The following is a 13,601-nucleotide window of genomic DNA, read 5'->3' on the forward strand; positions in this document are numbered from 1 at the left end:
TTAGAAATGGTCTTATTTGGTGGTGAATGTAGAAAACTGAAGTCTTACAGTGAGAAAAATAGTCTAAAAATAGTTTCCAGCACCAGCTGGTTACAATACTGTAACCTGTAGCCTGCAGTGATATTTGTGGTTCTGTCCTAGTAAACAACATGATCCAAACCACTGCAGGGATGATGTTTTTAAAAGCTGCCATTCTGTTGCCGTCATGATTTTTTGTATATTTATAGGAAGCTATATACTGTATATGCGTTGTTTTTGACGCGATCAAAAATTACCTGTTTAACTTCTGCTTCCTCGGTTCATGTTTACTTCTATTTTTTTCTTTAGGAGGAATAACACGTATCTGTTTGAATGAGTAATGTCGGAGAAAAATAACTGAATGCACGACAACAGAAACCACCGCCTGTCCCTAAAACCCACCAAAACAAAAGCTCATTTTCAAACTTGCGACGCAGTGTCATTCCTGTCAATAGACATTAACATTACACGTGAAAGTGAACTGAAAGTTCCCGGTTCGTACATCAGTAGGAAATCCTTTCTATCGAATTTGTGCGGCATTTCGCTCGCTGTTTTTCCCAGGATATTTGCTTAGGAAGTGTGTATGTTCTTCTATTTATAGCGAAAGCATAAGAAAGCACATTGCGCTGAGGATACAGTAATCGCTCTACAGCGAGCATGCGCACTGGCGAGTGTTCTGGGAGTGTCCCGAGCCGCACACAATGTAACAGGCATGATCAGTTTGCTTTCACCGTATACAATGGATTTTAGGACTGAGAAATAAACTAGACGGTTACGTACAAGAAGGAAACATGCAGTGAGGGAGGAATGGACCACTGTGGAATGTCAACGGCGATGAAACCGAGGGTCAAGGAATTGTGCGAGGCCGTCTGTGTAGTTTTGCATGGCGCTGTGGACGTGGGTTGGGTGACCTCTGGTTTAAATGTAACTGTTCTAAACTAGCTTGCCTTTAGGCAATATTATAAAGTCGATTTTACGTGCACAGTTACGCGATGGTACTCCTATGTTAGTATTGGTCTTTTTAGAGCTTTTCTATACGGTGCTAACCAAAAACCACAGAACCGTTGCGCTTGAATATACCTTTAAAACACTGAATAGCTGTTACAGCACATTGTTCTGTTTTACAGTATGTACAGATTCTGAATATGTGATTTTTAGTGGAATCGTAGCAGAAACGCGAATTTTATTCTGCATCACTTACAATTGTACACATACTGTATACACAGTCTGAGCCGCGAGTGTATTATTCTTAATCGATACCTTTATCGGATTATCGATCGTTAGAAGTGCTGAAGTTGTTTTAACCTACAGTATTTGTGTATTTTATCATTATATGATGGGAGAAAGGTCTATGAATGTCTTTCGTTTTTGAAAAGTTTTAGAATGTTTTGTCACTCAACACATTTTACATACAATTTTTTAAAGTTTTAAATTTTTTCTACCTTTGTTCAAGTGCGCTTTTAATGCCGTCATTGTGCAGTATACACACACAAGACGAATGTCTTGGACTGCAGTGCAATGTAATGAATTAACCACAGGCACGTACAACTAGAAAAAAGTTTTGTGTAATACAATTTGAACACACGCGAAGTCTTAACAAATCTATCAATGTTTCGACCATGTATTGACAAATATGGTTTCTGGATAACATTATAGACTGCAGTAATACATTGCGTTTAAGACTGCGTTTAAGCCATTTTTGTTCAATCGAGGGTGCATTCCCTCGTTTCACAGTTCGTGTTAGTTGTGGCAAACTGTGTTTTTGCAAGCACCAAGAACAATCACCAGCTCCGTGTCCATCTTGTCATGAACGGCACACAATCTCTGTCCACTCGTACTTGATGTGACAATTTGAGCCGGCGACGGTCGAATAGGGTAACGGGGTCGGGGGTTGGGGCAGCAGAAATGCCCGGGGACAGGACGGGGATCCCAGCGGGGTTGCTGCGTGGCTCCGTGGGGTGCGAGGGCGTGGCGCAGCGCGATGAGGAGCAGGACGACGAGGGGGAGGAGGACACGGTTGACGGAGGGGTGCAGTTCTTCGTCAATCGGGGCGGTTTGCCCGTGAACGAGGCCACATGGGAGAGGATGTGGCGGCACGTGGCCCGGATCCATCCCGAGGGCGAGGCCTTGGTCAGGAGGATCAGGGGAGCCACTGACCTGCCCAAGGTAAGAGCGACTCTTCCTCCGGCTGTAAAATCAATCCTTTCATTTCTGCTCGGGGTTCGCACAAAATGTAGATGTTTTTACAAACCTAGTACAAGTGCCTACTGTCTGGCTTACACATGGGCAGAGAGAGAAGCAGGTTTAGTCAAAGTCATCCCTTATGAGAAAGTAGCTTACTGCTGGTAAGGGTTTTGGCAATCTGAAGGCAGGGCAGAAAGAAGCTATTCTACCGCAGGACGCACACAGACAGTTGAGGTATAATTTCGAAACCCCGATGAAACTGTCCAGCATGACTTTGAAAGGATGGAGGAAACCAGATTGAACATAGAGGGAAGATTCAAACTCCACCTTGGATGTTTCCGTCTGCAACAAAACCCAGGACACAAAAGCTATAGTTCGTAATTGGTGGTTGGGTCAAACTTTTCATTTTTTCCTATTCCTGTGTCAGGTTGCCTAGCTTCAGATTAAGAACACAACCAAAGGTTTGTTATTTCCCCATCAATTTCCCTTCGGGATCAATAAAGTCTTATCTATCTATCTTATTATTGATATTACACGTTTTATGTGTCACTTTCTCTATGTTTCCTACTACCCTAGTTTTTAGCATGGATAACAGTTTAAGAAATACTATTTTATGTGAGATCCTCTCTTGCATTGAAGGGATTCTACTGTGTCACCCTGAAATGAATCATTCCCTGCTGCCTGACACAAAGCACATTGTCGGTGGACTCCAAGATCAAGATTTCTGTGTGGTAGCATTCACATCCCACTCTGCTGTAACTCATTTATAGACCTGTAAATGGTGAAGAATGTCAGAAGCCAAATACATGTCTTCTGTTTCTGCTTAATTGAAGTCATGTGAAGCTTCTACCGAACACAGATTTCTAACCCAAGACTATAGTCACGCATTTCTTTTTAAAAAAAATGCTTTACAAATGAACAAGAAGGGATTCTCACACTGCCGTGAATATGGTGATTGTGTCAAGTATGCCTGCCGGTGTTTTAATTTTTTACTTGCAGATTCCAACACCAAGTGTGCCTGCATACCAGCCATTAACCACCATCCCACATCGCCTGGAAGCCATACAGAGATACATCAGGGACTTGCAGTATCCTTAAAGCAGGAAAGGCTGTTATCCATTCAGCTCAGCTGCAAGGAACTGAAGAGAGGTCTGGTTGCAGTCAAGAGAGAAAAATGAGTTGTAAAATCTTCGTAACTGTGCTCTGACTTCATTATCTACTATGCTACGATGATGTCAGTCAGTTCATTAGAGGGTTTGGTTGTTCAGAATTATTCGCTATTCTAATATACAGGCCAGAGTGCTGTAAGAAATATTGCATTATATTACAACAATGGTCTTGTATCTAAGCACACATACTGTATAACCTCCGAATATTTTTTTTTGTTACCATTAATGACTGTCACTTGTTTTTTTCTCTAACACCAGTCATGGTAAACTCATTAAAGCTGCACTCATATGATTTTCTGTAAGTGCAGTCGGTGCAGGATAAGGAGTTGACACAGTTTAATCTGTAGTCTTGGTTTGTTACACTGGGTGGATAAAATCCCCAGATTGATATACTTCACTTTGTATGTTTAATGCATTACGCAGAAGCCTAGGTACTGTATGTTAACCAAATGTAAGTTCCCACCAAATTGGCCATTGTAACAATCCAAAGACCAGCCTTGTAATTTCTGTGGTATCTTTCAAAACTTAAAAGGTTGTTTGAAATTAAGGTACAGGAGCTCTAAATATGCCTTTTGAGAGTTATTTCCAAAAAATAAACACTTTCTTCTTTTGCTCTAGTCAGATTGTTGTTGAAGTTTTAAGTGCTTTGGCAAAATTAATCGCGTAACTCAGGGAAGGGAAGCGTGAAGTAATTGTCATATCTGAAGCTTATGAATAATTCACCCATAAGACCATGAATGATGTAAAATATTTAGAAGTGGGGGTCTGCCACAGCTGTTGCTTTATTAGATCTATTTTTATTTTTATTCTGTTTCCGAATCCCCCCCCCCCCCCCGCTACTGGCTCTGTAGTTGATATTTTTGTCAGTCTGTTCTCGTCCTAATCTTTCTTAACAGCACCCTCTCAGGTACAATCATACTGGAACACAGTTCTTTGAAATTAAGAAGAGCAGGCCTCTTACTGCGTAAGTAAACTCACCAGTTATGTAAGGTTTGTGCCAGAACTGAAATTATATTGCTTAAGGTGGGGTTACATGAAGCTGATTGTTTTAGAATCTTATTGAAAAATGCACATGTACAACCATAGTGCCATCTGGGTCAAGCTGATGAGCACGTTCTATAGCTGTAGCACACTGCATACAGTCTGTTTGGGGCTGTAGAGAAAAGTTTGAAAAGGGACTGAGTGTACAGTAAACCTGAGGTTTAACAGACTTCACTTTATTTTACTTCAGATTTAACAGACAAGATATAAAATAAGATGAGACTGTAAAATAAGAAAAACAGGTCTTTCCATGCAATAACAATGAAATGTACAGATAATAAAACAAAGTTAGATTTTACACAGGTTTGAAATTCAGGAATAGCAGTAGTGCCTTATAGTGATAGGCTGGTTGCTTATGAAGGGTTTGTGTTTCGTAGTCTTTAGTAAATTTTTGTACAGTATATTTATGACATAAAATAAAGAGTTTGCATATTCACGACAAAAGGCACAGGAACAATTTTCATTAACTGTGTTGATTGCATACTGTACATGTATATTTTTCATGTAATAGTGTGTTTTGGGGGCATAAAATGTAATCTGTGATTTAATTGACATTCAGCAATAACAGACACAAGTTCCACCCATTAGTCTGTTAAACTGGGGGTTTACTGTATTCACTGATGAACTTTATAACACATCATCTAATTAATTTAGCCCATGACAGGAAGGGTGCAGCTATTCAGGTTCTTGCTGAGATGTTATAGATGTTTTTTTTTTCATTTCTATTGTACAACTGAATGACAGCATCTGTGACTTCCTCTTTCTGGTCCACCACACTTCCTTAGGTTCTGCTGTGCCAGATTTTTTTTTTTCCTATTTCTCTTTATTGTGAATCCTTTTTAGACTGGAATTGCACTGATTCTTGAAACCACCTAGGCTAGGAACAAAGAAAGTCTTTTCATAACTTTGTTTTTTTAAATTCAATTTATTAAAAATATCAGTAGTTAAACTCAAATTATTATGTAATAAGTTGTCATTGAATTAGATAGATATATTGGGGTAACTGACCAGGCCGTGGGAGCATAAGGCGGATGGAACCCCCGTTTTCAAGAGGGATAAGTCAGGGAGATACTAATAGGACAGTGATGGAGAGGAGAGACAGATTTGCACAAGCAGCCATGCTGGACTGATGTTGGGCCATGGATATGGGTGAGGTTAGGGTCTGACCTGATCCCGAACCTCCATTAAGAACTCTATTTAGCACAACAGCACACGTGATGGTTTCAGGATGGTAGGATGGTATCAGGAAACAACACTGAAGTGTTTTTTTTCCAGAGTTTCTACTCTGATAACACTGCTTCTCCAACACAGGCTGATGGACATCGCTAAGGAGATGATCCGGGAGTCACTGCCAATCAAGTGTTTGGAGGCTGTGATCCTGGGAATGTATCCTTTTCTACGCTCTGAAACCTTGGCAGGTATTTTAGCCCGATGGCCAACCACTGTCATGGGGAACTGACTGTGCTTTGCTTTTCACTGTGTAAGCAAGTCTTGGGTTCGTCATACAGCATATTACATCAGGTCTGCATTTCTGCTTTTTTATAAAGAGAATCAGGTCATTTTTGTATTTCATTTATAGTAGTGGTACTGTATGCTACAACAATGTTTAACTCATATTTAAAAAAGATAGTGAGAGTTTAGCCTTATCTAAAACGTTAATGGTACTGTATATGTGGGTTCCGAATATTCAGTCTACTGGAATGCTTTAATCAGTCATTAACACTGTCATAATCAGAAATGGATCTGAGTAACTTTTATATTCCTTTAATAATGCTTTGGGTTAATTCTGAGGGTTGTGTGTTCAAAGCCTGGGTGGGCCTTGAGCAAAGTACTTCCCTTAGACTGCTAAAATGCCCAGCTGTATAGATACAGTAGGTCTCGGGGTCATTGATAGGAATCTGTGGTAAAAAAAGCAGAATCAGAGTTTTGAATTTCAAACCACGTAATGGAATACTTTGTGAATCTGACAGAGGAGACTAGAAAATGCAGACACTGTTTTAAAAAAAACTTCATGTGGAATTGTTATTTCCTCTAATGAACAAAAATACCCTTCTGGGGGAATTTTCTGGGGGAAAATTTGAAGAGAAATGCTGATGATGTTCTCTCTGATGCGCAACTGAGAAGGTACTGTAACTTTGACAAAAATGAAGACAGTATCCTGTCTAAATGTCTGGTTCACAGGTTTCCCCTCATAAAGGCTAGACCAGGGAGGATCGTGACTGTATAACTGTCGTGTCAGTCTTTACTTGAAAAGCTTATTGAACCTTCAATATTTTAGATACGAAAAAAGAAAAAAAAAACAATTCAACATCAGTGACTGCAGTAATCTTTTCTTTTTCCTTTGTTTTCATGTCCAAAGCAATAGTGATGTCTGGGAAATGGGTTGCCCCTGGGGAGAATGAAGTATGCAGCTATATTGTGTGTTCCTTGACTCGAGTTTTCTCAGTTACCTTACCAACAGCATGCCCGGTGTTGAGCGTTTCCCTCTCAGCTTTAAAACTCAGTTCTCAGGGAATTACTTCCGGCACATCGTGCTGGGGGTGCACTGTGGGGGGCGCTTCGGAGCCCTGGGTATCAGCCGCCGGGAAGACCTGATGTACAAGCAGCTGGAGTACCGTACCCTGAGCGACCTGGTGCAGGAGTTTGAGAGTGCCTACCGGGGATACTGGCACACCCTGAAGAAGGTGAAGATTGGCCAGTACGTGTCACACGACCCCCACAGCGTGGAGCAGATCGAGTGGAAGCACTCCATCTTGGACTTGGACAAGCTGTCTCCGGAGGACTTCCGCAGGGAGCTGGAGAGACACACCCGGGATATGAGGCTCAAGGTGAGGAGTGAGGTGACGTGACTGTCCTGGGGCCAGATTGCCAGGCTGCTAATGGCCGTACAGGAGGGAAGGGATTACTTTGCAAAAAAAAACAAACAAAAGCACTTGGGACAATGACAGTGAAGCAAATGTCTATGTCCTCCAGTTCTTAACAGTCCTTTCTGACAAAATTTCTGCTGCTGTTTGGAGAGCAGTGTATTGACACTAAGAAGTACCCAGTAACTCAGTAACTGAGTCCAGAAGATCCCTCGTGAATACTGTACTATTTGCTGCAGTGCCAGTTTAAGGACGAGTGATATGTGATGGTGAACTTCATGGCTTTCACCAGCGCACACACAGAGACAGAGGTTACATGAAGGAGAAACTGCAGAAATGCTTTAGGCTGAAGTCGATTTAATCTTCCATGTTCAAGAATGTTGTTTTTCTTACCTTAACATTTTTTTACCATTCTGTGCAAAAATTCCTTGCAGTATTTCAAGATGTTTTCAGGAATTCAGGATAGTACACGCAAAAAAAAAAAAAAAAACATGTTAATTTATTAAAGTCACAAAAACATGTGGGTATAATGTCAGTATTTACAACTCTTTCCAGAGACAAACAGCAAGAAAACAGCATGATGGACTGTAATGCAGTCTGTTCGGAGATGACCGTCGCCAAACAGTCCCACATTTTTCTGTACCTTTTTTCTTACAGATTGGAAAACCAGCCCCATCTTCCCCTACCAAAGACAGGAAAAGAGACATGGGCTCCCCTCAGCGAGGCCCGTCTAGCCCTTTACGGAGAAACAGCCGAGGGGAGAGACGGTACTGCCTGCGTCGCTATGCGTTTAATGTTGCAGGATAACTCAAGCCCCTCAGATTCAAAGGGTTCATTATTTTACAGTGAGAAATTTGGGTGGAGCCTGCACTCATGGGCAGCTGGCAAGCACAGGAAAGGTTTTAGCAGTGCCTTAGCTTACGGACATGACTTGAATCCTCCTGCTTATCAATTTGAAAAGAAAACATTTTTGTGCATTGATCATTTCTTCCATATGTGTCTCTTAATGCCAAATGAGACATTACACAGCCTTAGGGCTGTTGCCTACCGCATGGAGTTTATAACAGAAGATCGAGAAGATGGTTAGATCCTTAACACTTCCACTTGCCTACATACCATATATAAGTCTCACACCCAGGACTTCCCTTTGCTTACCTCTCTTTTGTGTTATCACCCCCATTCCGCTTCCCCATCTACAGCCGTGCAGCAGCTCCCTGGCTCAGTTCTCTCAATAGTGAGGGCGGGCTGGGCATTGAGAGATGGGGCTGCCATTTCGCAGCTAGGCGAGTCACACCAATTACTTCATGCATATTTCGTAACCCTCTGGATCTCACTGAACTACTGAAATACATTGTTTTCCTTGTGCTAAGAGATGCAGGTTTTATATATCTGTGTGCTGTCTGGTTCTGAATACCTACTGTAGTGATAAAGTGTCTTTTATTCTGTCTCTGTCTCTGGAGAGAAAAAAGAAAAATGAAATTCTTAAGCTGCGGGGAAGGGTTAGTTGCACAGCAGCAGTTGAGGAATGAAAACAGATGCATGGATTTGTAATGGTGGGATGTGGAGCTATAGCTTACAAAACATTTGCCGCCTTTTTTACAGGCCATCCGGGGAAAAGAAGCCACCTGAACAGAAGCCTTCCTCAGACATCAATGGCTACCAGATCCGAGTTTAAAACATCCCAGCTTCTCATGAGCCGCAGGAAGCCACTGGACCTCCAGAGTATTGTACCTCACCTACCACAACTTCTGGGTCAAGCACTGTGACCACAACAAACCAAATCTGCCAGATGTTTGCTGAAGTCTTAGCCTGTGGGCAGAGAACCACTAACACTTTTTAGTGATGGTAGAGGTTGAAATGGCTGGTAGAGCTTGAAGGAAGAGTGGTCAGAGTGACAGGGGCAGGGACAGAGCTTTGTTGGTTTGCAGAAACATATTGTGAATCACTTATATTGACGTTGAGCTTGCTGCTGGCAGGCCGAGATGTGAATTGAAGACTTTGTCCTTTCAGTTTGGCTTGACTTGGAGTGAAGGCATAGATGGGGAGTAACAGGAGAGTCCCGTCAAAAGTTGAAACTGATGAAGCAGCCAGTGAAAGTACTGTAGGCCTCTTCGCCTTGCTCTTTACTAGTGTATATAAATAGCATTAATCTTTAGCTCTGCTGGACAGTATGTAGTTGCGCTTTTGTAGAAGATACCTTGAAGACAAAGCATCCAGTGCCTTTTGTGTGAAATCTTACACCATTCACCTTCATATGAAAAACTCTAAGACCACCTACACATTTAATTTCCACTCATTGTGTTTAAGAAGGCTTTATGAGCAAACAATAGTTAAAATCACTAGCATTTCAAATACAGATAACTACAAAATAAACAGATTGTTCCAACTGCAATGCAACAATAGCGTTAAGCCGATTCATCAAAATCAACAGACTTGAAGCAACAGTTAGAATGAGTTGCAATGAGATTCTTGAGTGGCTCAACTAAGTGAAGACTTTTGCTTAGAGCACAGGTTAAGACTAATTAGGCACAGATGTAATCTGTGGTCCAGATTTGATGTTTGAGCCTGTGCATTAATATCAACCCATTGTGGTCAGGCTCCAACAAGTGGCAGTAATGCACCAGTTGTCCTCGTGTCTCTTTGATTGCGTCAGCTTTAGCCAGGCAGCGTTCTTGCAGTAAATCAACACTCTTCCATTCCCTCTCCTGTAGGGCACTGCTGAGCTTGCAGTGTATCAAAAGACAAATGACACTGATAGTAGGGTGTGTCAGAGGAGCATATCTGTCTATCTGCTGTGTCTCTGATCAATAGTTAGAACCGTAAAGCCGAGTTAAATGAGTGGCGATTCCACACTGGGTGGGTATAAAATAGAAAAGAATGAGGAATTCCACATTTTAGGGAATAACATTGCAGGGATAGTCTTAAAATAGAAATAAGAATCACCAACTTAAACAATGTGTCACATATCACATGAAATCCACACTTAAGAGTAGAACTGCATCTTTAAAAAATGTTAACTATGAGAAACCGTACGTATTAGGAATGCTGGAAAACATTTAAACTTTATTTGTAAAAACCTTACAAACGTTTTGTGCTTGGCAGGGATTGTTTAAAAAATGACATCACAATAAATCGTGCTGTCTTGATTACAAATGCTGCGAGAACGTTTTGAGTGTACCAGCATGTTTCTTCTGCTAGCCAAAAGTTTGAGAGGAGTTCAAATCTGAAACCCCATTAAAGGAGAAAGTGCAACTGTAACGTCAGATGTTTCTCCTGGGTGGTCAGATTCTGGTTTTGCTCACATACAGTACATATTTCAGCCAGGGTAGTAGTTAGCTAATAGTGGTCAGATTAAAGGACTTAAACTGACAAGTTTTTTCAATAAATATTTAGATCTGGAGAGCATTGTTTTTATCTTGTATGTTGGTTAAAACAGAAGTATAATGATAAGTGTGAGTGTTTTTGTAGGTTTAGGGTCAGCTTTGAAGAGTAATTACCCTCGCAGTATTAGTGCAGGATTGTGAAGTCTTAATAAAGGCAAAGGTGCAAAGAGAGGTTTGTTTACAAGTTGTATATTAAATATTTACTTCCACATCACACTGAAGAGCACTGATAGCCCTCAACTGATATTTTACCTGTACCTTGTCGTTCACTGTAGATTTATTTCAGGCAGGTGAGAATTAATGGAAAGCCTGTTCTATGTAACTACGTGAAAGAACAAAATATTTTCAAGGCACAGTAATGACTTTGTAGTTATTTAGTAAAATGTTATTGGTGAACAAGAGTCACGTGTTTACTTGAAAATGTTTGCTGCCTATAGAATTAATCCATATTTATTAAGGCTCTATAAATGTCCTTTCTAGAGTACAGATTCAGTCTATACAGCTCCCTTATTGTAGAACTAAACGAAAATGCTTCTATTCACTCGAGGCTTTTAAAATTTTACTGAAAAAGTGTTTTTTGTTTCACTCATTAAAGCTAGATACCCAACATATTTACCACTTTTTTCATCTCCATTCATTTTACATCTACCAGTATCTTGATTTCACACTTTTTTTTAAGACAGATGGTCAAGACCGTACTGTATATACTCAGACTGGTTCTCATTATTTGTTTGATCTCCAAGACAAAATTATGATCTCAGCAGTTTCTAAGCACTTTCATAAAAGCGTGAGATGTGCAGAATTTCTGAGAGGATAAAGATGGCAAAGATTAATCAATAAATGTGATTTTCATCAAAAAGCAATAAAGAGGCTAATGAATCATTTTTGTCAACCTACTGTACACACTGCCAAGAAAGACTAAATCTGGATCTTGGAAGTGCTTTTTCCCCACAGCATGCCCTTGCCCCAGAGAGATAAAGCTGACCATGAGTGAGTTGTTATAAAAACAACACAGAAGGAAGACACGCAAATGACATCTCATTATGCTCTCAATCCTGCATTAGCTACTGAATATAGCGGGAGCTGTATTTTGACAGAATTCAGATTCTCTTTTTTAATTTCATTCACTGTGGCCATTACCGGTGTCATTTTCTGTAATTCCGCTAATTAAATAAGTTCCTCTCTGTTTCTTTTTCGAAAGAGGCCTCCAGAGATAGTGTAATACTTTTGTGTAGTTCCTTATACTTTTTGTTTGGAAGCGTTGTTGAGCAGAGTTTAAAAAATGCACGATTTTGCTTCTAGGAAGACATCTGATACTAACTTGTTCATACTGCTTTATAACATAGGAAAAAAGAAATGAAGAAGTGGTTTTTTGGATTACTTTTCTACTAATCTTTGTTTATTTTAAACTTTAATACAACTTGAGAATAATTTTGAAACATTATTGAGTCATGAAAAATATGTTTAATCTTGTCTATGTACCAAGCAGCAAAATAAACCTCTTTGAACTGCAACACATGAATGCAAAGGGGACAAGGCAGGATACACCCTGGATGGGACACCAATCCATCACAGGGAAGGCACACAGACACAAGCGCCATGCCAATTTTCCAAGAAGCCAATTAACCCATCAGTAATTTTTTCGACAGCAGGAGCAAACCGGAACACACAGAGGAAACCCCTGTGAACATGAGGACGCACAAACACATACAGACTTCACACAGATAGCACCCAAGGTCCCTGCTCTGCGAGGCAGTAATGCTAACCACTGCACCACCCATAAACAGATATGACATGGGTAAACTCATGCTAATTAGCATTTCTCACCAACAGGGGATCTACTGTAACAGTCTGCAGGCATGAAGCGTGTAGCTACTGCTGGAATTCTACAAGCTGCCTATCTGTGACTCATGCTTGGCACCAGGTAGCTGTCTTGTGGGGTTTTGTTCCGTTCCTCATGCAGAGCCTAAACAAGCACGCAATGGCTCTCTGGCTAGATGCCACCCCTCCCCCCCCATATGTCCAGTGGGGCTCAAGCCTGGAAAATAGGACATCTGCAGCTTAATGGTCACACTCTCATCTTGAAAAAAAAGCCACAGTTACACAAGCAGCATGAGAACATGCAGTACCCTGCTGGAATATCAGCACATCAGGATGAACATGCAGGAAAGGCAATAAATGGGGCTACCAGGACTTAATCAAAGTCATGCTTTTCAGTCAGGGTGACATCAATCACTGCAGGTGGAATTTTGTGCCAGTTAGACATACTTGCCCAGACCCTCAAATTTAGACCCTCCCATCCTGGTGAGGTGTGGAGACTTGCTCTTTCCCAGATAGTGGTCTGTTATTCCGACTGTGTGCTTGGTAGTTAGATTTTGCTAGGTTACAAACTGCACCCCAGAAGCTGAGTGAAAGCGCACGAACTTAAGCCAGCCCCACTCTGTGCTCTGCTTTGATTGTCCCCAGGCTTGGCGTCCAACAGGTTAAGCCATCTCATCAACCCTGTCCAATCAACTCGCTCGCTAACAAGGCGATTTGGTAACTTCAAGAGTCCAGCCTTCTGCCAAGTGCCCTTCAGAGTCACACAGATCTAGCACTGGGGAGCAATGATGTTCAGTTAAACACGCAGAAGATTTACAGCACCTAACACTGCTCTTCTTATGGGAATCAGTCTTATGCTAAATCTCTCCCTTAAAAACCAAATCCATTTATACAATGACAGCATAAGACTGCTGCCCCTTTAAAAGTGAACAAAACAGTTAATCTCAAACTATACATTCTATCTACAATTGCACCATGAAGATTGTTACACTCGCTGTGAGGCAGCATTAGATTTGTTTGTAGGTCAAGGGGCCACACAGGTGATGTGCAGATCCGATGAGTAATGAGATCAGATGAGTAAACTACTGTTTTTACCACCTGGAGGATATTGCATGTGCAGC

The 13,601-nt window shown here is 41.1% G+C and overlaps 1 protein-coding gene across 1 annotated transcript; it reads left to right on the top strand.

The window, feature by feature from the left end:
- The first annotated feature begins 683 nt into the window (after window positions 1-683).
- On the top strand, window positions 684-12,173 carry vash1 (vasohibin 1). Its single transcript, XM_006632208.3, has 7 exons — window positions 684-2,184; window positions 3,202-3,290; window positions 4,279-4,335; window positions 5,724-5,798; window positions 6,859-7,240; window positions 7,934-8,043; window positions 8,879-12,173. Exons 1-7 carry the CDS (start codon window positions 1,924-1,926, stop codon window positions 8,949-8,951), a joined length of 1,047 nt encoding a protein of 348 aa, XP_006632271.3. The 5' UTR covers window positions 684-1,923; the 3' UTR covers window positions 8,952-12,173.
- The last annotated feature ends 1,428 nt before the right edge of the window (window positions 12,174-13,601 follow it).

Source organism: Lepisosteus oculatus, chromosome 8, assembly GCF_040954835.1.
Source record: "Lepisosteus oculatus isolate fLepOcu1 chromosome 8, fLepOcu1.hap2, whole genome shotgun sequence".
Classification (NCBI taxonomy): domain Eukaryota; kingdom Metazoa; phylum Chordata; class Actinopteri; order Semionotiformes; family Lepisosteidae; genus Lepisosteus; species Lepisosteus oculatus.